The following is a 24373-nucleotide window of genomic DNA, read 5'->3' as shown; positions in this document are numbered from 1 at the left end:
ACGTGGCAAACAAGTTACCAGTAGGTTCAGTAGATTCTCAGAAAACAAATGAGACCCAGCATTCATGATATGCACGCTCTTAAGGCTGTGCAATTGGACAATTAGTTGAATTAGTTGAAAGGGGTGTGTTCAAAAAAATAGCAGTGTGGCATTCAATCACTGAGGTCATCAATTTTGTGAAGAAACAGGTGTGAATCAGGTTGCCCCTATTTAAGGATGAAGCCAACACTTGTTGAACATGCATTTGAAAGCTGAGGAAAATGGGTCGTTCAAGACATTGTTCAGAAGAACAGCGTACTTTGATTAAAAAGTTGATTAGAGAGGGGAAAACCTATAAAGAGGTGCAAAAAATGATAGGCTGTTCAGCTAAAATGATCTCCAATGCCTTAAAATGGAGAGCAAAACCAGAGAGACGTGGAAGAAAACGGAAGACAACCATCAAAATGGATAGAAGAATAACCAGAATGGCAAAGGCTCAGCCAATGATCACCTCCAGGATGATCAAAGACAGTCTGGAGTTACCTGTAAGTACTGTGACAGTTAGAAGACGTCTGTGTGAAGCTAATCTATTTTCAAGAATCCCCCGCAAAGTCCCTCTGTTAAAAAAAAGGCATGTGCAGAAGAGGTTACAATTTGCCAAAGAACACATCAACTGGCCTAAAGAGAAATGGAGGAACATTTTGTGGACTGATGAGAGTAAAATTGTTCTTTTTGGGTCCAAGGGCCACAGGCAGTTTGTGAGACGACCCCCAAACTCTGAATTCAAGCCACAGTACACAGTGAAGACAGTGAAGCATGGAGGTGCAAGCATCATGATATGGGCATGTTTCTCCTACTATGGTGTTGGGCCTATTTATCGCATACCAGGGATCATGGATCAGTTTGCATATGTTAAAATACTTGAAGAGGTCATGTTGCCCTATGCTGAAGAGGACATGCCCTTGAAATGGTTGTTTCAACAAGACAATGACCCAAAACACACTAGTAAATGGGCAAAGTCTTGGTTCCAAACCAACAAAATTAATGTTATGGAGTGGCCAGCCCAATCTCCAGACCTTAATCCAATTGAGAACTTGTGGGGTGATATCAAAAAGGCTGTTTCTGAAGCAAAACCAAGAAATGTGAATGAATTGTGGAATGTTGTTAAAGAATCATGGAGTGGAATAACAGCTGAGAGGTGCCACAAGTTGGTTGACTCCATGCCACACAGATGTCAAGCAGTTTTAAAAAACTGTGGTCATACAACTAAATATTAGTTTAGTGATTCACAGGATTGCTAAATCCCAGAAAAAAAAAAAATGTTTGTACAAAATAGTTTTGAGTTTGTACAGTCAAAGGTAGACACTGCTATTTTTTTGAACACACCCCTTTCAACTAATTCAACTAATTGCCCAATTGCACAGCCTTAAGAGCGTGCATATCATGAATGCTGGGTCTTGTTTGTTTTCTGACAATCTACTGAACCTACTGGTAACTTGTTTGCCACGTAGCAATAAAAAATATACTAAAAACCTTGATTATTCTGGTTAGTCACATTGTACTGCTATTATTTTGAACAATACTGTATATTAGTCACGGGGTGAAGAATCACTCGACAAGAGGTACGTGAAATCAAAAGCCCCGGAGGGTGGATTTATTGTCACAGTGATGCCTGGTGAAAGGTGCTGCTGCGCTTTCTGGTGGCCGGTACTTCCCGTGTGCTCTTCTGTGCCAGTTAAGGTGAAAGTGGGTGTGCAAACGTGCTCCAAAGTGGCTGGGCTGTCGGTCACTCGCTGCTTTCTGCAAAGTGAAGAGAGAGGGATTAGACCAGTGTTGCATTCGGTTCAAGAAAACTCGTTTGAGTCCAGCGTGTGCTGCTTAAAAGTGTGTGGGCTGATGGGGAGCAGCTGTGACCGATCAGCCCGTGACAAGGACGTGCAGGTGTTCTCCGTTGGTTTCCAGGGCGACGCTGATTCCTCTGGGAGTGCTCGTCACAATATATATATATATATATATATATATGTGTGTATATACTGGACGACATTCATTTTTAATACAGTTTAATAAACTACACAGCAGCGCGAGCCAGAAGCAGCACACCTCACGTGGGCAGGGCTTATATGCTCTGAGAAAGGACACTGCAATAGTGATACGAAACAAACAAGTCTGTTAAGAGCATTACTTTTAATATAGACAAATTGTTATTAGGCTGGGCTGCTGTATGATTTTTTATAACTGCCGTTTTACACCAACAATATAGGCCTACTACTTACAGAACTGAGGGGATTTTTCAAACTTAATGTTCTGTTGTGGGAGACCAGTTTCAAATAGCATATATGGCAAACTTCAGTTCTTGTCCTCACTAAATTTAAAGTGCTCCCACACAGCTGAGTTCTTTGGCATGTTTGTCTTCTCTTCTAGATGTAATGAATCATGACATTCATGACTTTCACTCATAGGCGATTCATATTCAAGCATGAATGAGAATCATTTCACAGGGATGCCAGGTGTTCAAATCAAATGCCAACTCACCGAACCATAGTGGACACAGGGGACACCCTTGGAGACGAGCAGGCTGGGCCACTGCGGCCGGCAGATTGGTGGAGGCAACAGCTGCCGACCGGGGCAGAAAGTCGGATCGGCTCAGTCTGCCACTGTTCAGCTGAGAACTGCTTGGCCATGTTCTCGACTGTGTTGCCTCGACTGTGTTGCCAGTTTGGGACACAGGGACCTTGAGGAACAGAACTTTGTCAGCATCCCTCATGTCGACCAAACAAACAGTGACACACAGTGACCTTCGTCACTCGGAGCGCGAGATCAGTTGTGGTTTGGGGTTCTTTTAGTACTTCCGGATCGTGACCACCCTCATGCAGGTCCGTCAGTGCTTTAGTCTGAAGAACCTGTAGTAACGATGTAGCATGTAAGGTGGAGGCAGCTTCTCCAAAGGCCCATAAGCATCGCCAGACAGACCAGATGAGTACCTATAGACCCTGGGAGGAGAGGCACAGTTTGCCCTGCCGGGTGGAGGTAGTATTAGGACACAACTGCATCACAACTGACCACTCCACTAGGGGAACCCCCGTATACCACTGTCAAGAGTGGTGAGGGAGGAGGAGTTAGCAGGTCGGTTTCCACTGGTAGGCTCCTTGAAGAGGGCCCAGCATGTTCCACTGGCAACTCAACTGGTTGCACAGTGCAAGAGGGTTGCAAAAGGAGCAATGGTACCCTGAGGGTTGGTTCCCTGGAGGGTTTGCCATCACGTATCATCGGGTGATACTTTGTCTATAGCACGAATTTTCTTTTAGGGAGAAAGCTCTTTCAGCATGCTGAAGAGCACAGGGGAGATGGCCACCTGCATCACAAACAGGGGTTAGTGCGGCCTGATATGTGCAACCCACCCGACACAGGAAACCACTGCCACTGAAGCGCCGTACCGCCAACAAGAAGTAGAAGAGTAGTCAGGAGCAAAACGATGTGCACCTGCTGCCTACTTACACTCATGCCGTGATCAGTGGCAACTGGATGCAATAATCACATGCCAATGTTTACTGGCTCATTTCATTTACACTGTGGATTGGTTTCTCTAAGCAAGATTCCAATTCGTTGGTCATCCGACGTGATGTAGAGAGTGAACGACTGAAACGGAAATGTATTTACTCAGAAGCACTTTGTGATGAATCAAGTAACTATTATAATATTATTATAACTATTATAATATTGTTTAAGAAAACTCCATACACTAAAAAACTAAATCTAGCTGGGCAAAATGTAGAAAGCTGTATAGTTGAGAAGCATGATTTACAGCTTCTTTTGTACCATTTTGATTGAGAATTTATTTCATTTAATTGATTCTCTTGAAGTATTTTTTTACATACACTGTTGTTCAAGAGGTTGGAGTCAGTATGATATATATATATATATATATATATATATATATATATATATATATATATATATATATATATATTTGTTTGTTTTAGAAGAAAATACATTTATTGATTGATTAAATTGACAGAAAAGGTCTTTAACAAAATAATTTCAAATCAAATTTCAAATAAATAAATAAACTGGATAAGGACAATATTAATACATCTCGGGGGAAATGCCTTCATTTTTGATTTTGATTTGTTTTGATAGCAAATAATTAAATTATACAATACAAATAAATAATTAAATTTTACACACACACACACACACACCCACCCACATATATATACCAAATATAAGCAAATGGAGTATATTTTATTTTTGTCCATGGTGTGTGTATATATATTTTTGTTTATTGCATTATTAATATTTGATCTATTTCTCTCTCCAGACTTGTCCCTAAATCTAACAAGTGAAACTGAAGAAAAAAATAATCTCTTTTTTTTCAGACACTGACAACATTTTAATTAAAGATTATTCTACTGACTGGGACAGTTACTGCAGAGACAGATGAAGGTGATGGTTCAATTTAATTGTGATCAGCATGCTTCAGCTTGTTCGGTGACAGCACTGGTGCTTAAACCTCCCCTGCTGTTTAGCTCTATAATAGACTTGATACTATAGCTTTACTTTCCTTTTGGATCTTGCTGTTTGTGGATGTGCTTGTCACTACATGCCCTTCAATCAGCACAGCAACACACACCTGAGCCCCCTTCCCAAGTGAAAGGGAGTAACACACACAAGCACAGTGAGTTCACAAACAAGAGCCTGCCACATTACACAATAATAACTGCTCTTAACACTTCACTGAAACATCACTAGTCATTACTTTAACTACTTGCATGTTTTAACAGGCCATTTTATCTGAACATATTGTGTTGACAGAGGACCTTTGATGTAATATATATAAGATATTTTCAACATAACCTGAATAGACTTGATTTTACACATAATGATAAATCTGGCAAAAGCTCACTTACCTCAATGCAGTGTTAGAACATCATAATGAATTTTCTAGAGCTGAGAAATTGGCAAAACAACAATATATTACACTTATGACATAACTTGTGTAGTTGAATACATATTTTAAAACATTTATTTGTTTTATGAAGTGCGACTATAAAAAGCCACAGATGAAAACTGATGCTGTGTGACTGTTTTTCAGCCAACTGTAATAATGTGTGCAAAAACATTTGAAGAATAAATGTAAAATGTCTTTGGATTAAGAAATATAATAGTATATTGTGGGCTGCAATAGTAACTTGGTCCACTAGTGGGCCCATTTACCTTATTTTCTAATGATAAACACCTCATTTGCCACACAAAGACAGGAATTTTTCTTGTTGTTTTTTTTTTTTTGTTAAGAGTCCTGCAATAATTCCACGAATCCCACGTGAAAGTGGAAAATCAGGTAATTTGTGACAGTTTTGTTATTGTTATCTGAAACTATTAAATATGTTCATCAATTGAAACGAAGCAAAATCAAAAATATTACATAAAAAAAAAAAAATCAAACGAGAAAAGAATTGCCAGCTAACTGAAATAATGCTAAATGGAAATAAAACTACAATAGCACCTAAATTAACACTAACACAATAGACGGAGGCTGGTTCGGTTAATATTACACCTTTTCCCTTAATATTTCAGATGGTTATGCAAAGATTTCTCAAAACATCATTGTGGTCTCCTACACACACAGCAATATCAATAAATTTCATCACATGCACGCATATAACAGCTTTGCACAAAATGTATATTTATATTTTATAGTATGAGATGTTCTACATTTGTAATGAACTACACCGGAAGTGTGAACCAAATGCAAACTACTGTACATGTGATCAATCAATCAATCAAAGATCTTGTGATGAGAGAAATCTGAACACAGAGTTCTTTATTAAAGCTCAGTTTGCATTATACAAATATCAGTTTCAAACTGCATGCGGTGGCTTGGTCTGAGGCACAATACTAAGGTAAAACAGCATTGTTCAGGTTTAGACAAAAAAAGAAAAAAAAGTGAAGGGTCGAGGGGAAAATCAACACAGAATTGCATAAATTAAACTGAATATCATGTAATATTGCAGTTTACCCACTAGGAATTTAAATTTGTTAGCTGGATTTCTATTAGAAAAATATACACATGGCAAATGTGACACTGAAAAAAAGACATTAAGAACAACATTTGTGATTAAGACGAGAAGTTCATCTTGCATTGAGTTTTTGCTATAATGACAACAGAACGGTTTGAAATTAAATCTTTAAAGACAATAAATACCAAGCAAGTTATTCATACCACAACAATTCTCTACATCATAAATTAGACAAAGGGCTAGACACAGAACTCCATTTGAGCCCGATCAAAGCCCCCTCTCTCTATACATAAGAACAAGCTTCTGTTGATGGGGTGGAATATTAATAATGAGGCCACACACACAGGAGGACTCAAATATTGACTAACTTGGGGTCCAAATTCAGTTAAGCCCAACCTAGCTCAAAAAGACTTGGCGTTCTTTGCAGGATGATGCCCCTCATCTGGTGTCCTGTCAATCACCTATTCTTCCTCCTCCTGTAAATCTCCTTTCATTTGCCTTTGAAAACCCTATTGCTCTAACTAGCACACACGCGAAAAGAAAACAAAAAAGAAAAGAAAAGGCCTTTATCGGTGAAAATAAGTACACTGTCACTGTTGATCTTACACGTTTATAAGACCAGCCTTGGCAAACTCATGATGGTGATGTAAAAATGCAGACATCAGTAATAACACACTTTCACTTGTCACTATTCAAATCTCAAAAATCATTTGCCTGAAAAGACAGAAGAAAATAATTCACCATAAAATAGTCTTATCCCTGAAAACCAAAAAGAAAAAAAGAAGATAAAACAGGCACAAATTTCAGGAGGCCTCCAAATTTAGGAGTCTCCTACACAGCAAGACCTCTGTGATAAACCAACCAGTCCACAGCGCAAGACCGTCATTCAGCAAACTGTCTGATCTCATCTGTATTTGGCAAATTATCATCGACTGGTCCTGTTTAAGGAGCTACTACTGCTATTCTTTACCTGTCACTTCCATAGAAGGATTCAGGTAAGAAATCCAAACCGAAATCAACACTGCACAAACGGAGTCAATGAAAACAAGTTTATCTTAAAGGCAGAAAGCAGCAACACATGGAGCTTAACCCTTAAATAAGTGGATTTGATTAAAAAACGGCTTTCTTCGTGTCATGCTGCACATGGACAGTCAACTGCCCTAAAATGATCTTAGACCTTCAGTGGCTACAACAGAAAGCATGGAGGAGTGACCTGTCACAAAGCATTTAACAAAAAAAAAAAAAAGTAATTGTATCATCATTATCATCAGTGATGAGGATAATAACAACAAATATAATACCAATATTACAACCGACCCCAGATAATGAGGCGGAACTGAAGTGGCGTTGTCAGTTTAACGCCAATCACAGTACAACCAGCCATTGTCGGGAATGTTCTGGTCTCAGTGGGACAATGACAGGGCGGCGTGACTAAAGAGGGTGGCGGGAGTGGAGAAAAAGGATTTGGGGGGAATGTAGCAGTACTGGGAAAAGGGGAGGTAGAAGAGGAGTCGACAAGGATAAATCAGAAGGTACAACAGTCCAGTGTTCTACTCCCACTCTGTGGTTCCCGGTGGCTTGGACGTCAGGTCATACATCACTCTGGAGATGCCTGGGATTTTCTTGATCTCGTTGACCATCTTGAGAACCACCTGTGGCCAGAGGAGCACGGGTTAGTGTGTGGAAATGATGAAGGGTTTACGTGTGTACAGAGGATGTGATCTCTCACCTCTTCGGGGATTTGGTTGTCTGGAGTAGCGGCGATGCCGGTCATGAAGTCACTGGTGATGAAGGTTCTGATGACGACGGACCGTCTGCAGGACGGCTGCTTCTGCAGCGGGTCACGATCAAAGTGCAGTGGTGTGAGGATGACTGGCATCTGGCTGATCTTACTTGAGTAGCCTGGATATCAAGCAAACATTGATACAAATGGATTTTAATATATATATATATATATATATATATATATATATATATATATATATATATATATATATATATATATATATATATATTGGCAACTTATCCATTTATTTTTATTTGAATAGTCCTTAAGATAACAGTCTCAGGGGTGACACAATATGAAAGTTTGAAAGATTTTTATACATAAAAAAATAAATACTGATATCATGTTAAAATGCCCCTATTATGCTATTTATAAGGTTTGTAATATTGTTTTGGGAGACTCCTCCAACAGTTTACAAGCTTGAAAGGTCAAAATAGACATTTGATATCACCTCATTTTCCAACGATTCTCAAACGAATCATTCAAAGCACTTTAGCAATATAGTACTGTCGCCCACACACAGATAAAAAGAGTGTGGGAGGTTTTTGAATTCAGTGTAAAAAAAAAAAAAAAGGAATATTAAGCAGATTAAATAAGAAATTTATATTTTTTATAATCGAAGAATATGGGTAACCAAACAGTCGCTGGTCACCAATCATCTCCAAAAAAAAAAAAAAAAAAAAAAACTATTTTTAACAGATTTCTTTTAAGGCATAATGGGAGCGGTTGGGAAACCTTTTTGGAAACAAGTAATTAACAGCTATGCATTCTTTCACCTCAGCTGCCATTTTACCGAATTTTCCAGACTATAAGTCGCACTTTTTTTTCATAGTTTGGCCGGTCCTGCGACTTATAGTCAGCTGCGACTTATCAAAATTAATTTGACATGAACCAAGAGCCCCTCTCGCAGCTGTAGATGGTAATGTTTTCTCTTGGTTCTTGGTTCTAAATAAATGCAACTTATAGTCCGGTGCGACTTATAGTCCGAAAAATACGGTAATTATTGTAAGTGTCAGTGTTATGATCTAAAACTATTTTTAAAAAAAACTAACTATTTAGTGAGGGAGAGATAGAGGTGTTTATGTTTATTCATGTTTATTTAATGAAGTCAAAACTTTTTGGAAAATCTATTTGTGGCTGTCAGTTTTGATATTGTGGCAAATAAAATCAGTTCAATGTATAGGAAACCCTGTCGAGCATTTTATAACTTTTAGAATAAACAGACTGTTATTATCAACTGGTTTAGACGCTAATATTGTTGTAATTCTTTGTGTGAATAGCCTTCTAACACCCCAGTCAGCAGGAAGTGCTGATTAACAGTAGCTTCTTATATTCTTTTGTACAATTATTGTTACAAACTCTCACTTTACAGTCACATTTTAAGTGAGATTCATTTGCCAAAAAATAAAAATCATTGTAATGATGAATTTGATACATAGTATTATTCCTTTATTTGTAGATAGCCTATTCTTTATTATCTTTACTGTAGGTTCTGTCAAAACATTCAAACTGTAAAACTGTTAAAAAGTCTTACAACAGTACATTTGCTAACATTTGACTAATGTTGTCCAACCAAGCAGATTTTCCCCTCAGAGACATATGTGTGTGTGTGTGCGTGCGTGTGTGTGTGTGTGTGTGTGTGTGTGTGCGTGTGGTGAAAGTGTTTACACTGCTCCCGCAGTAGCCATAGCTGTGGTGGGAGTGTTTACACACATAAAGGTTAAGACAATAATGAAGCAGACAGTGGAGGCGGCCAGCTCTTACCGGACTCTCTTAAAATGGAGTGTGCTACAAAGTCTGCCTGTCTTAGTGTGCTGAGTACACCAGTGGTCAGGAAGGTGGGGGTGATGTCAGTGGGCGGCTCCTTTACGTGCGATCCGAAAACGTAAACAACTCTGAAAAGGAGGAGATGAACAAGCAATTAAAAAAGGAAAAACCTTTATTTACATTAGAGACCAAAAAAGACACATATTTAAGGACTACATGACAGCACAATAAGTATTCTATACTGTTCAAAAGTTTGGGGACGCAAAGATTTTTACATTTTTTACCAAAAATATATTTTAAAGGAGACATCGGATGCCCATTTTCCACAAATTTGTATGATTCTTTAGGGTCTTTACAAACTGTCTGCAACATATTTTGATTAAAATTCCTCAGCGGTCATGTAAAACAACACTTTTTTTGTGTGTGCGCAGTCATAAATGAATTTAGGATATATTCTTGTCTACCTGCTGCGATATCTAAACAATGTTAGACTGCTTACAGCTCACTCAGGGCAGGTCTATGCTAAAACGGCAGTGTCAGTCAATAATTGTGGGAGGGGCCTATGCCAAGTCATGTCACTTTGCTCAGATCATGTGAACGGCTTGTTCTGAGAAAGTGCTTATTATTTGTGGGGATAACTTTTTTTTTTTTAATCCAATGTCCCCTTTAAAATTGTATTCATTCCTGTGACGGCAAAGCTGAATTCAGCCATTACACCTGTCTTCAGTGCCCGATGATTCTTCAGAACTCAATTAAATATGCTGATTTGGAGCTCAAGAAACATTTTCTATTTTAATAAAACAGTTGTGCGGTTTAATATTTTTTGTGGAAACCATGATAAAAAATTTTTTACAGTCTTTAGCCCCTTTCACACTGTGATTCCAGAAAATACATGGGTAATGTGTCCCGGCAATTGTTCGCAGGTCACTAGATTTTACCCCTTTCACTGCCAGTGATTACCCAGAATATGTACGTGCGTTCACACACAACCCGTAAAGGTCCCGAAAAGACACGTGATATCAGGCTGTGAGGTGTAATGTATGAGTCGAAAACGCTAGGCATGCTAACTTTCACTGAAGTTGGCGAATGATCTCAGCGTCAGCGTGGAAAGTGAGGACCTAACTGATCTCTGCTTCGTTACAGTTTGCACATTTTTTTCGACGCAAACAGCGATTTGTCTTCAATACACTCAATAAAAGTCACGCGTTAACATGCGTTATCACTACGACACACCCATTACGGCATTAGTTCTGGCTTTTGTTCACACAGCGCTCGTTCAGGGACTGAACCCGGCAATGTTACTATGTCCCCGGCCCGGGATCAATCCCAGGACGTGTTTGTGTTCACACAGAAGGCGACCCGCCAAATGTTCTGGCAATTTTTCCGGGTCCGACGTGCAGTGAGAAAGGGGCTTTTGATGAATAGAATATTCAAAAGAACAGCATATATTTGTAAAGGAAATTTTTGGGAACATATGTTGCAACTATCAGTTTCAATAATGCCTCTTGAAATTTCTGTTTATACAGCAGTGAAATTAGTCATAGCATAAATCCCTAGTAAGTCCTCTTTGCCACAGCTCTCAAATCTAATTTGCTATGGCATTTAGCATCGATCACTGACATCAAACCTGATGCAAAGCGTCTAAATAAATAATTTTTAATTAAACAAGCACAAGAGGTTTGAGAGTGTCTGTCTAACGGGGATGTTTATCAGTGAATAATCCTATAGTTCCTCGCATGGTTGTTGTGAAAAGAGCAAAAAGTCAACCTGATGTTACCTGTTGATGGAGTGACAGATCCGAGGGATGAGTCTGGCCAGGAACATCAACGAATCCCAGTGAGGGGCCTCTTTACTGCTCACCCCACAAACATAACTGTATGACCGGGAGTCACCCTGTACAGACAGATCGTATGGAATCAGAGTTAGAACATATTCAACCTTCCAACTGCATCTAAAGATTCATTTTAAACATTCTTACAGTGGAGAAGACGTCAACTGTTAAACGATCAACCATTAAAAACAACAGATCATAACCATATGCATAAATACAGTGCACAGTATTTAAGACCTTTTGCCATCCTGCGTGTCAGCATGTCCCAGCTCAGTCTAGAGACCACAGTAATTTTAGCACAGAGGAAAAGGAACACCCAGACATGCATCATCAACCAATGTGGCGAGACTCTGAGTGTCCCTGTCTGGACATGTTCTATCTTATGGCTTCATCTCACAGAAGAAGAGCAGCCTCTCTGGCATTATGACTGAAAACTAAACAACAAGACCCACACACAGCAGCAGAGAACCATCACTCTGTAGAAAGTACTGCTCTTTCACATTTTCATTTCCCAAATAACATCAAATGAAACAAAGCAATAGAGAGGGAATAAGCAACACAGTGTGTGTTTCAATGGAACTGCAGGGTCGAAGGGATAACCACAAAAATTTAGACACAGGAAAATATCACCACATGATTGGTGCAACGCAGTGAGACAGGTTGTTCTGTGTTCCAGACTAAATAGGTTTTCATTTGAGACCATATAAATTGCACTTCAAACAAATGAACAGTCCCAGTAATTATATATTAGTATTGCATTTATTGCATTTATAAACTCAACACAATCACTGATTGGTGTGATTGGTTATAATGCCCACAAGCATAAAGCAGTACCTCTCTGATAAAACTAAAGACTCTTCTGTGATATGACTCTATAGGTACTCAAGATTAACATGAGATTTGGAGAAACTGTGTGTGTTATGACATCTTTAATAGTTTTAGATCATAACACTGACACTAACAATAATTAAAATGGCAGCTGAGGGGAAAGAATGCATAGCTGGTAATTACTGGTTTCCAAACAGGTTTCCCAACCACTCCCATTATGCCTTATAAGAAATATGTTAAAAATCATGTACTCTGATAAATTAAGAATTGAGGCACATAGTAACCTAATAAAATACATTTTATTTTACACTGAAAGGGCTGCCTTATGGGGGCCAATAACTTGAGCTCACATGACATTCCAAATACTACTCACTGTATCATAGTAACTATGTTACTGGACACTTTGAGCTGTCCTTTGAGGCTGTAGCCCCTAGACTGTGGAACGCCCACTTTGTGATTCTATCTGTGAAAAGCGGTCTATAAATAAACTTTACTTACTTTTGGATGTGGAATAAATCAATTAGGGCTGACTACTGAGTGCATTTCTCCAATGGTGTCTGAAACTGATAACTATCTGTCAGCATAAGACCAAGGTGGCTGACATAATGGCCATTGCAACAAACCCCAAAAAAATACTGTGAGTTTCTTATGCTCACATTATAAATATTCCTGAATGTGATGTGAAAGTAATGACAGATGACAGTGCTTACCTGGACACCGACAGTTTTAATTGGCAGCAGAAAGGCATTCAGTGAATGAAGGCTGGTGATCTGCATCAGTTTCTCTTCCTCCTCGTCTGATATGCATGACTTCACTCTCTGAAGAAGGGTGTGTGGCTGAATGGATCGACATCAGAAGATTGAGCTTTTATAGCATGTCATATATAACCCAGAGGACAATCTGGAATGACTGTGTGCTTTCAAGTATCCTCTTTCAACTTAATCAGCAAACTCATAGATTTTTAAGTTGAAGATCAAATATTTAAGGTCAGTGTCAATAATTCAGCCAAGAAATATGTTTAATTTTGCACGCACACACACACCTTTTTGACACTGGCAGAGAAGTCTGTGATGATTTTCAGGATGTTGTTGGTCTCGGCGAAGTCTTTACAGATGTAAGGCTCATCAGCACATATCACTCTGATGGCAAGGCCTGGACCTACAACACACATTACACACAGTTTCAGCAAAGGCCACACAAAGAACTCATCACTATACAAATGTGCATCACACATTTAAAACATACACTACTGTTCAAAAGTGGTCTGTTTTTTTTTTTTAAGAAAGTCTTATCAAGGCTGCATAAAAAAATATAATATGGTGAAATATTACACACAGTGGTTCAAATATAGGTTCACTATAACTAACAGTTAACAGCAAATTTGTTGAAGGGACGCACAAAATATACTACCCAAAAACTCATGCCATTTATTTGAACTAATTATTAGTGAAAGTCAACCGAACAAAAACTTTAAGCAGCAACCAAGATTTGAAAGTTTCTGATGGTCTTACCAGGAAAGGGATGTCGGGAGACGATCTCTTCAGGGAGCCCCAGCTCTCGACCTAGTGCTCTCACCTCGTCCTTATGGAAGTCCTTCAATGGTTCGATTACTTTACCCTGAAGGGCAAGGCATTCAAAAGAACCAGCAAACAACTGTTAGGATCAAACCATAATGGAGTTTGTCTAACTTGAAGAGACTCCCTATCGTGTGCCTCTATTCTAGCACACTGCAGGAGGCCATAAATATACTACAGCCAAATCTATTATATAACAACTTTCCCTGCTTGAGCTTACCAACGTTGACAAAATAATCTTTTAAGGTGCATAAATACAGAATTTTTTTTTTTTTTTTATAGATAAAAAGTTATGGGGCTATAATGACAGGTTAGGACATGTTGCAAGCAGGACTCAAACCTGCATCAACCATGCTGGAACTATGACTCAACACACAAACTTGGTTGATGTTAATCTTTACCTCGTCTCGGAGTTTGCGAATGAGTTCTGTGTCGTTGTGGTGTGTTTTGATAACTTCCGCCTTCCCGCTGGCCAGGTGAGACGCGCTCTCAATAAGATCTGGCCGGAGCGTGCCTTGCGCCAAGAACACATCCTCTGGCTTCAGATTCATCTCTCCGATCACTTCATTTGCAACCTAAGAAAGACAGCAAATTAGAGCCTAACTGTTCTGCTTCATACTATAGTCCATTATCTGCTACACATTCTCAGAGACTTTAATGCTTCATAATAGGTTTATTCCACAGGCTAAGTCTAGTTTGATGTGTACACGAGACATTTAGGCGAATCAATGCTGAAGTCTTTAGTTCCCCTCACTAACATCATTACAGGACCATGATAATAATGACATCATCAGTTCAGTTACTGGTCAAAACAGGGTGTGGGCACAGTCATCTAAAAACTAGAGCTACATACTTTTACAAAAGTATCTCCAATGATTTTCCGTTTCTCTTCTGGATTGGTGGTCATGTTAAGCGTTTTGCTGATGCGTTTCCTGGGTGTGCGGTCCTCTTCTGATATGGGAAGGGTCGTTGTGCCGTTGTAAAAAGTGTGCGCTGCGTTTACCACTGTAAAGCAGGGACAGTGACATTTACTGTCCATTTAATAACAATTACTTGTTATTGACACAGTATATAAAGTTATAAACTTGAATGGGATAGTTCAGACAGAAATTAAAAATTGCTGTTAATTGATTCAACGTTCAGGCCATATGAGATGTAGGTGACTTGTTTTCTTCAGTAGAACAGTATATAAGAGTTTTAACAGAAACCACGGTCCTTTATGGTTCATAAAATGCAAGCCAATGGCTACCATCACTCTGAGAGAAAAAAGGTATATCAGGCAACGCAAAATGTATACCTGTGGCACCTGACGATATATAGATGTTTTTAATGAGACGAAACTATTGGTCCGTGCAAGACGCTGAACATTATTTACAACATTATCTGTAATCCATATAGCCGAAGTGATATCTGATTCACAAAAAGAAACATTCTTCTGAACTGGTTGCTTTCAGTGACCTGGGTGAAACAATTCAACAAATTGGACTGAACTGTCTAAAAACAGGTTGATTTATTTATTTAGCGCTTTATTTTCACCTTTATTTATTTAGTGCTTAATACAATACATTTCATTATATCAAAACTTGCTCCCTACAGTCACTGCAGCTTGAAATGGGCCAATATTCCAGCTTTTCTAACTTATTGAGCACTCCAGTTACTCCAACAGCAAACTGAACAGAGCATGCCTGAACTGAGCACTTGAATGAAGGGGCAAAATCAACGTTTTTTTATGGTATGTAAAAGTTACTTATTATACTTTAGAAATGTAAAAGCATCAACATTTCTACATCATTATTGGGTGTTTTATTGATATACTTGCAGATACATTGCATCATTTGAATCAATGCATCGTACTTTTCGGACTATAAGTCACACCTGAGTATAAGTCGCATCACTCCAAAAATACGTCATGATGAGGAGAAAAACATATAAGTTGCACTGGACTATAAGTCGCATTCATTTAGAACCAAGATCCAAGAGAAAACAGTACCGTCTACAGCCGCGAGAGGGCGCTCTATGTCTACAGTGTAGACTACAGAGCACTGAGCATCATAGAGCGCCTTCTCGCAGCTGGAGACGGTAATGTTTTCTCTTGGTTCATGTCTCTTGGTTCATGTCAAATTAATTTTGATAAATAAGTCGCACCTGACTATAAGTCGCAGGAACAGCCAAACTGTGAAAAAAAAGTGTGACTAATAGTCCGGAAAATACAGTATCCGAAAAAAACAGTTTGTAGAGAAAACTCTGACTTCCTGTGGATTACAGATAATAATGTTATAAATTTCAATAAAGTTTCTTGCACAGATCGATTGTTTCACTTCCATATAGCATCAGGAGCCACAGGTATTACTTTTGTGTTGCCGGACATTTTTTTTTGACTCTCAAAGTGATGGTAGCTGTTGACTTGCATTTTATGAATAACCAAAGACCATGGTTTCAGTTAAAAGTAACCCACATATTGAATGGCATGAGGCTGAGTAAATTGATGGCAAATTCTGATTGTTGGGTGAAACTATCCCTTTGGAAACAAATGATAATGCATACATAAACATTATTGAAAGAAAGAAAGAAAGAAAGAAAGAAAGAAAGAAAGAAAGAACTCAGTGAGCGGAGTACCAAAAGGATCCTTCTGAATGTTACCTTTGAGTTTGATGCCGAGTTTAGTCAATGCTTCCTCAACACTCTGACTCTCTCTCTTTCTCATGAAGCCGTTGTCGATGTGAACAGCAATCACTTGCTCCTGATTTAGGGCTTTATTCAGCAGGGCTGTGCACACGGTGGAATCTACACCACCACTCAATAACACCTGCGCACACATAAACACACACATGAGATCCTGACTCACTTTGAACTGTAACTCTAAACAAGACATCCAATAAGCCCAAATGTTCAAATACACCAAATAAACAGCACACCACAGATACATTTGGGGGAAATACACAGATAATATTACTATAATATTGGGCTCATTAATAGATTAAAAATCCAATATAATGCTCAGTTCATGCTCTAGAAAGAAGACCCACTTTGCAGAAGCTCAGGGAGAAAATCACCTTGCTTTAGGAAAGAGCACTTACTAATTGGTATTTTTAATTAGTTGCCCACACACACACTCACACACGTCAGATGCCAGAAGCAACAGCATTTAATAAGCATAAGATAAATTAGAGTATTATGGCAATAATCACAAATGTGCCTTCAACCAAACAAAAGGCTCATCATAGATGGAGGAAGATCGATATTTCATTGAGCCCACAATAACAGTAACATCCACCACACACATGCATGCACATGCTAACCAATTAAAGCTTCACTAAATAGCAGTCACTTAATTATTATAATTAGAGAATGATTGAGAATGATGTGCCACTAGAATAACTCTATTTTAGTATTATGTGCCATTATAGGAATGGTTTTGAACATTTTGTATAAGCTTTTAGTTATATATTTTCTGTTTTTATTCAAATTTGAATTTAGTTATTTTGTATCCTTTGTTTTAAACGGCAGGTTGACGGGGTTTACGGTACTCACCAGAACTTTGGATTTGTCCACCTTCTCTTTGATCTCACTGATGCAGTTCAGCTGACGGTTCTGTACTGTAAAGTTGCTGCTACAGCCAGCAATCTCAAACAGGAAGTTGCGTAGCATGTCCATCCCCCTCTCAGTCAGATCGACCTCTGGATGAAACTGAGTGCCGTAAAGTTTCTTCTGCTCATTAGCAATGGCTAAGACAGAGATGAAGACGGGAAATGTGTTAAACCACAAACACACAGAGCCATGACAAAGAACCCAGCATCAGAAACACTTTTTTTGTTTCTGATGCAGCGATTGTCTAGGAAATATTCTTCAGGCTCGCCTACTCACCAGCAGCAATGTTTCCCGACTGTGCAACAACTTTGAAACCATCTGCTACTTTGTCAACACTGTCTCCGTGTGTCAACAGAACATTCTCCTCCTTTTGCAGCCCCCTAGAAACACGCAAAAGGGTTTCATCTCAAGAAAACAATTAACTACTTTAAAAATCTTTACACGTGAAAAAAACTGACATAATAAAGGAAAGAAAAAAAACATTGTACTATCTGATATAATAAAAGGGACTTTTACCTGAAGAGCGAGCAGGAATTGTCCAACGTAATGCTGAAAACACCATCCTCCCTCGCACTCTTCCTGTGTACTGTGCCTCCAAAAACTTTATTCATCATCTGGTAAACACAAAAAAAAAAAAACGAAATAAATGCTGTTCTTTTGAATGTACTAATTTTCAAAGAATCCTGAAAAAAAAATGCACCACAGTTTCCACGTAAAATATTAAAGTGCACCTATTATGCCATTTCGAATATTGCCTTTCGTGCAGTGTGCAATGTAGCTGTCTGTGAATGTCTTGTGTATTTGCAATGTTATGAAGCCGAAAGTGCTCACACGTTAAATAAAGTTATTGTTTCTCAAAAAAAAAAAAAAAAAAAATCTGATGCACTTAAACGAGTGGTCAGGAATTTGAATCCCACTTCCATGATGGCTACACGTCACAGAGTAACACATTTGCATAATACCCGCCTAAGTTCTACATTGGTCAGCTGAAAATAACTTGACCTGCCCTCAAACACTGTAGAATTTCAATAAGATTAACATCATGTCTGGAAGATTCTGTGTCATATGCTGTCAAAGTACATTTGTTTTATTTTCACTTCTGAAAGATGAGGCTGCAAAGAGTCAGTGGTTGACATTCTTTAATTCAATGATACCACAGCAATACAACCCCAATATTTTTTTGCGTCGCCGTCATTTTACTGACGACTGCTTCTCTAATCTCGGGGAGTTCAACGGGGAATTCACAAAATGCTTGCTCTTTAAAGTTGGATCAGTGCCCAGTTTATTTGGACCAGGTTGTTCCTCTGAAACTTGACCTGTTATATGTTTAATAACTTATGTTTATATTTTCTAGCGACTGTTCAAAATACACTCAAATCTTTATAAAATAGGCGTTTCATTTCAACTAATGCAGAAACGTTAAACATACTCAATGTACTTCATGGCAGCAAGGATTTCACTTTTGCTTGGCATTCTAATATAGTTCCCAGACATGCACCTAAATAAATTATAACTGATGCTGCAATAATCACAAAAAAGGTGACACTTACCACCAAGAAACATCCTGCTCCAGTAGCGCTTGCGAATCAGTTTCTGGTTGATCAATTAGACATTTCACCATCTGACTCTATTCAAATTTATAAGGTAAAATCGATACCATCTTTTCTCTCAATGCATTCTCTCCGGAGCTGTCATTCAGGCGTTTCAAAAAACCAATAACAAAGGACTGAGCCATCTGACCAATCAGAGCAGAGTAAGCTCACGGAAAGGAGAGGTTTAGAGAGCATGATTCTTTGAACTGCTTCATACTAATCCTGTACGAATCATTGAGAAACGCGGTGAAATTCAATGTCTATTATGAGAAAACAAGTGGGGTTTTTTTTGCATGTATGTAAACCTGTTGCAGGAGTGTCCCAAAACAATATTAGGAACCCTAAAAATGGCATAATAGGGGCACTTTAAGCAGCACAACTGTTTTCAACATTGATAATAATAATAAGAGATCTTTCTTGAGCACCAAATCAGTATATTCAAATGATTTATGAATGTGACACTGAAGACTGGGGCAATGGCTGCTGAAAATTCAGTTTTGAAAGCAAATAATTACATTTCAAAATATATTAAATTAGACCATTTATGTCAATTGTTTTTTTAAATCATGCCAACCTCAAACGTGTGATTGGTAGTTAATATTATCAAATCTGATTTAGGATGATTATTATTATTATTATTAACAACAATTATTATCATCGCTAATTCGCTTCTCACCTGCATTCCATAGCAGATACCAAGAACTGGTTTTCCGATGGTGAATATGGCTGGATCAAACCAGGGAGCATCTTCAGCATAAACAGAGTTTGGCCCTCCGGATATAATAATGGCCCTTTACATTGGAGACAATAATTTAATATACACATTATAATCCAATTTACATTAACCAAAACATAATTACAAATGTCTCAAGTGGCTGAGAGAAATGGAAAGAGTCTGTCTGTCTGTTGAATCATTGAGTCTAGGAAAGTTTTAATGCAAAGGCCAGATCATTTAAGCCACTTATCTCTCCAACTTGTGGGTTATTCCTTCCTTCTATTAGCCACATTCCGACTCTCAATGTTCACAGCTTCAGGAAAACACAACAGCCTTGTTTCCTTTTATGTCCTCACAGGTGGAATGCACAGCCCTCACACTGTGTTCTCTCAAGGACAGACCAACTAACAAAATAAACCAATATCGACTGGTGCCTTACAAATTTCTAAATAGTTGCAGGTCTTAAAAGAGAAGCTGGGTGATTTTAACTGTACAATAACAAAATCTGTTGGCAGTCCTCAATAATGCATACAAAAAAAAACTCACACCAATACATAACCTCCAACTTTTTACGACTCAATAGCAGTGTGTTCCTATTTTGCCACAAATTCAAAATTTCAAACTAACAAAAATTTGTCAAAACTACAAGCAATGAAGGTTTATCATTCTGATGTCTGCTGCTTTTAAAGGAAGAAGGCGTTTGATTCACAGAATCGTAGTTCAGTTACCAAAGCCAGTCGGTTACCATATCAAACATTTCTACTTTGTAATTCAATTAGGTTTCCCTGGCACATGAGAACCAAACAGCATCTACTACTACATCTATCTTATGACCGATGGGCTCACCTGAAACCCTGCTCTCTGATGGCGAAGGCTGGCGTCTCCAAAGGCAGAATCTCAGACTGGACCAACAGCTCTCGTACCCGCCGGTCAATCACTTTCCCATACTGTGCTCCTGCGTCTAGGATCACCACGGCACCCTCGTAGGAACATAAACCATCTTTAGGCTCTCCGATGATATCCAGCTGCAGATACACACACACACACAAAGCACAACGAAGAACACACATTAAATGATACCCCAAGCTAAGCAAGTAAAATGCTACTAATTCAATTTGTGATGCATTTAAAGGCGCGTGTGTGCATGTGACTGGAGACTAAAGATGTGCTGCTTCTGATAAATCACATGAGTCATGGGAAGGTGATGTCCTGTATAGTGCATTTAAGCATTACTGCCTGACCCTGCATGCTGTGAATGAATGAACACACAAAAATGTTAGGGAGTCATTTCTAAAAATTTGTGATATCAGGCAAGCTGATTAATAGGCGCAAATTTGGTCATTTCAGTCCAGTTGGGTTATATTACATATAATTATGTCCTTATTAAATATCTTATACAATTTCAAGATTCATATTTATATATTAAATGTATATTTTTTTAAGTACAAAATAGACTATAGTTCGTCAAGTTATGTAGGTTTATGTATGTATACACACAAAATAGTAGAGGTGTAAAGTGAGTAAATGTAATTAATTGCTGTACTTACCTACTTACTGTAGTTTTACTGAGTGAGGATCAAAGATAAGCAACTTTTACTCTCTACTTCACTACACTTTTGAATACGTATCTGTACTCTTTACAATTGCAATTAAACATTATATGTTGCACGACACATAGTTTTTTTTCTGCAGCAGAATATTTTATAATCGCAGACTACAGGGCACTGAAAGTAGCTTATCTTGTGTGTTTTGCCCTTCCTCACCCAAACTTGTCAACATCATGGCGCCTTTACCTGAATGCCTTAGAAATTCAATTCATCCAGTAAAGGAAGGCTTTGACTTTTTAATTTTACTTAAAATTCACTGTTCTTCTGTATACTTAACCTGTTATTTTTGTAAAATACAATAAACAAATTAACCAAAAAAATAAAAACTCCATTATACTGAAGACATATTTTTGAAGGATATTGTTTTTGTTTTATTATACTTCTAAAAAAAAAGAGTGTATATACTTTTTACATTTATCAATAGTAACAATTCCTGCACAAGGATCAACATTTTATAAATTCATAAAAAGTAAAAAAGCTAACACTTTGCAGTCAGATATATTTTACACTTTATTATTACATGGCCTCAAAATATGGGCTATCAAGCGTGACTAAAATGAGCAACTCAAAAGATCAAAACAGCAAAGGATCAAATTTAGATTCTCAAGAAAACTCAAAAACACAAATTGACGCTTGAGGGATGGACAGTGTAACTTATACTTGTACTAAACTATATATGGACACTATAGTCTTGAGCAATTCTTGAAAATCAAAAATAACTTTTTAGATTGTAAATAAACTCCAAACACAAGATCAGCGAAGTAAATATTGATCAGCTATTATATCAGTAAAGACAGAATAATTACATGCTACATAAGCATACACATCTCACCATAGTTTATAAGTGCGAAACGCTCCCACGTGGTTTGTGAGTGCACGAAAACAGCCCTGCAACACGAACCCAAAACAGCAGAAAACGCCGGTAAAGGGCGATTCAAGTTTTTATAATGAACACTTGAAACAGTGCAAACATGAACTGGTAGTCGTTTAATATTTAGAAATAAAACAAACACCAATATCCAGTATGAAAACGCGCTGGCCTGTACATCAGTTACAGCTCATAATAGCATGTTAACACAGACCAGCTCAAGTTTTCAGTTTTATCTAACGTTACTTAAATGTAAAAAGGATAAATCTTTTTAGCTGCGTGTAACTCAGCCGGATTTCGTGGGAGGCTGTTTATATCAGCCACAGTTCCGAGCGCTCATTAGCCAAGGCAGCTCAGCTTGTCACACTGATTGTGGCTAACTAGCATTAGCTTAGCTAGTGCGCGCGAGCCAGGCTAACTGAACGCGCAAGCTTCTCAGGGCTGCGCGCGGGTGAGCCTCTGAGCTTCGCCCGGGGCGAACATGGATCTCATACCACGACATCATCCAAGTGGAGTGCTGTAGGCATGGGACGACAATAAAAATTCACCACATTACCAAATATCCCTTAATAAAGATAAAACGGACAGCAACAGCTCGCACTAAGTTTCCCTGCGCAGACAGGGCCTCGTTTGTACGGGAGTAACGATACCAGTGGCGAGTACCAGTGATAAGCCCAAGGACGGGTAGAGCAGTTTGGGTTCTGTACATGCTTAGGTCGGCTTTACTGACCTTGCTCTCCCCGTTGCACAGCGCCATGTACGTGTGATGTGAAGCGGACAGTCCTGTCTTGCCGTGTTTGTGTGGTAAGCGTGTTCAGCAGCACCTCTCTCTTCCGTGTGATAGTTGCCGGTGTCACTCACTTGCCTGCTGGACGCTTACTAAAGCAGCTCCGAGTCCGCTCCTCTGTTTGCTCGCGGTATGCGACTGCTGAATAGGGAGGAGTTTGACGTTGAGACTCAGAAAAGTTTATGTTGGCTGGGGGACGACGTCGGGCATGGGAGCCCTAATAACTATTTGTTTGGTACTTTAGCATAATAAATATATATATATATATATATATATATATATATATATATATATATATATATATATATATATATATATATATATATATATATACTTTTATTTTATTTTATTTTATTTATTTTTTTTTTGGGGGGGGGGGGGGGTAATAACCAAATAAATTATGTTGAGATCATTTCAGATTTGATCAGATCTTACAGTATGACGAATCCATTTATAGGTTACAGTTATTGCAGGTTCTGTTGAGAAAGATTTCTGTACAAATACTTTTTTTAATCGATGACATAAATTAAATTAAATATTTGGCCCCTAAAAAAAATATATATATATATATATATATATATATATATATATATATATATATATATATATATATATATATATATATATATATATATATATATATATACTTTTATTTTATTTTATTTTATTTTATTTTATTTATTTTTTTTTGGGGGGGGGGGGGGGGGTAATAACCAAATAAATTATGTTGAGATCATTTCAGATTTGATCAGATCTTACAGTATGACGAATCCATTTATAGGTTACAGTTATTGCAGGTTCTGTTGAGAAAGATTTCTGTACAAATACTTTTTTTAATCGATGACATAAATTAAATTAAATATTTGGCCCCTAAAAAAAAATATATATATGTATGTATATATATATATATATATATATATGTATGTATATATATATACCAACATAAATAAATTGGATGTCAATGGTAAGAAATACTGTTTGATAACCAACATAATTAAAATATTTAATTTTGTGTTTTGCACAGGATTTTCATTTTTGTGTGAACTGTCCAAAGACTATCCATTCAACAAAACACAGTAATAACTCGCAGTTCAGTAAGTGAGTTTTTTCTTGAGTTTCTTTTGACTTATAAAAAGAACTGGTTCATAAGAGTCGTTCATTCAAGAACTGAACTAGCGTGGTATGGTTTTATTATTTAAAGGAAGTGGCTCAGAGGCAGAGTTTGTTTGATGTTTCACTGCTAGATTCAGTAGATTCGGTAGTCAGAAGTCTGATGATGCACGATGTTGCCGTCAACAAACAACCGGGTGAGACACAGTGCCCGGGACTGATCTAAAGTATCCAGATAGAAATTTGTTACCCATCCTCAATGGGAAAGTGCCCAAGCAATATTAAGCCTAAGACTTCCATAACAAACTTGCTTATTCCCAACCC

The 24373-nt window shown here is 38.0% G+C and overlaps 1 protein-coding gene across 1 annotated transcript; it reads right to left on the bottom strand.

Moving 5' to 3' along the window:
* Nucleotides 1-5768: 5768 nt before the first annotated feature.
* On the bottom strand, nt 5769-23077 carry LOC113061838 (GMP synthase [glutamine-hydrolyzing]-like). The gene is made up of 16 exons (XM_026231298.1): nt 22883-23077; nt 20524-20702; nt 19639-19753; nt 17887-17984; nt 17647-17750; nt 17314-17507; nt 16423-16588; nt 14636-14787; nt 14184-14357; nt 13720-13825; nt 13251-13366; nt 12919-13044; nt 11327-11442; nt 9547-9677; nt 7726-7898; nt 5769-7648 (listed from the first exon to the last, which is right to left on the bottom strand). The coding sequence occupies exons 1-16, from the start codon at nt 22907-22909 to the stop codon at nt 7547-7549; spliced, it is 2079 nt and encodes a 692-aa protein (XP_026087083.1). The 5' UTR covers nt 22910-23077; the 3' UTR covers nt 5769-7546.
* Nucleotides 23078-24373: the final 1296 nt, after the last annotated feature.

Source organism: Carassius auratus, chromosome 43 (genome assembly GCF_003368295.1).
Source record: "Carassius auratus strain Wakin chromosome 43, ASM336829v1, whole genome shotgun sequence".
Classification (NCBI taxonomy): domain Eukaryota; kingdom Metazoa; phylum Chordata; class Actinopteri; order Cypriniformes; family Cyprinidae; genus Carassius; species Carassius auratus.
Note: the sequence above shows the minus strand (reverse complement) of the source record. Positions and strands in the feature narration are given on the sequence as shown.

Bases quoted from the DNA above. Each gene is read 5' to 3' on its own strand.
- LOC113061838 (XM_026231298.1), bottom strand. From the start codon at position 22,909: ATGGCGCTGTGCAACGGGGAGAGCAAG. The intron at 16,589-17,313 runs GTGAGTACCGTA...ATGTGTGCGCAG, and splicing joins TGGACAAATCCAAAGTTCTG to GTGTTATTGAGTGGTGGTGT. The intron at 14,358-14,635 runs GTATGTAGCTCT...TGTCTTTCTTAG, and splicing joins TTGGAGATACTTTTGTAAAA to GTTGCAAATGAAGTGATCGG.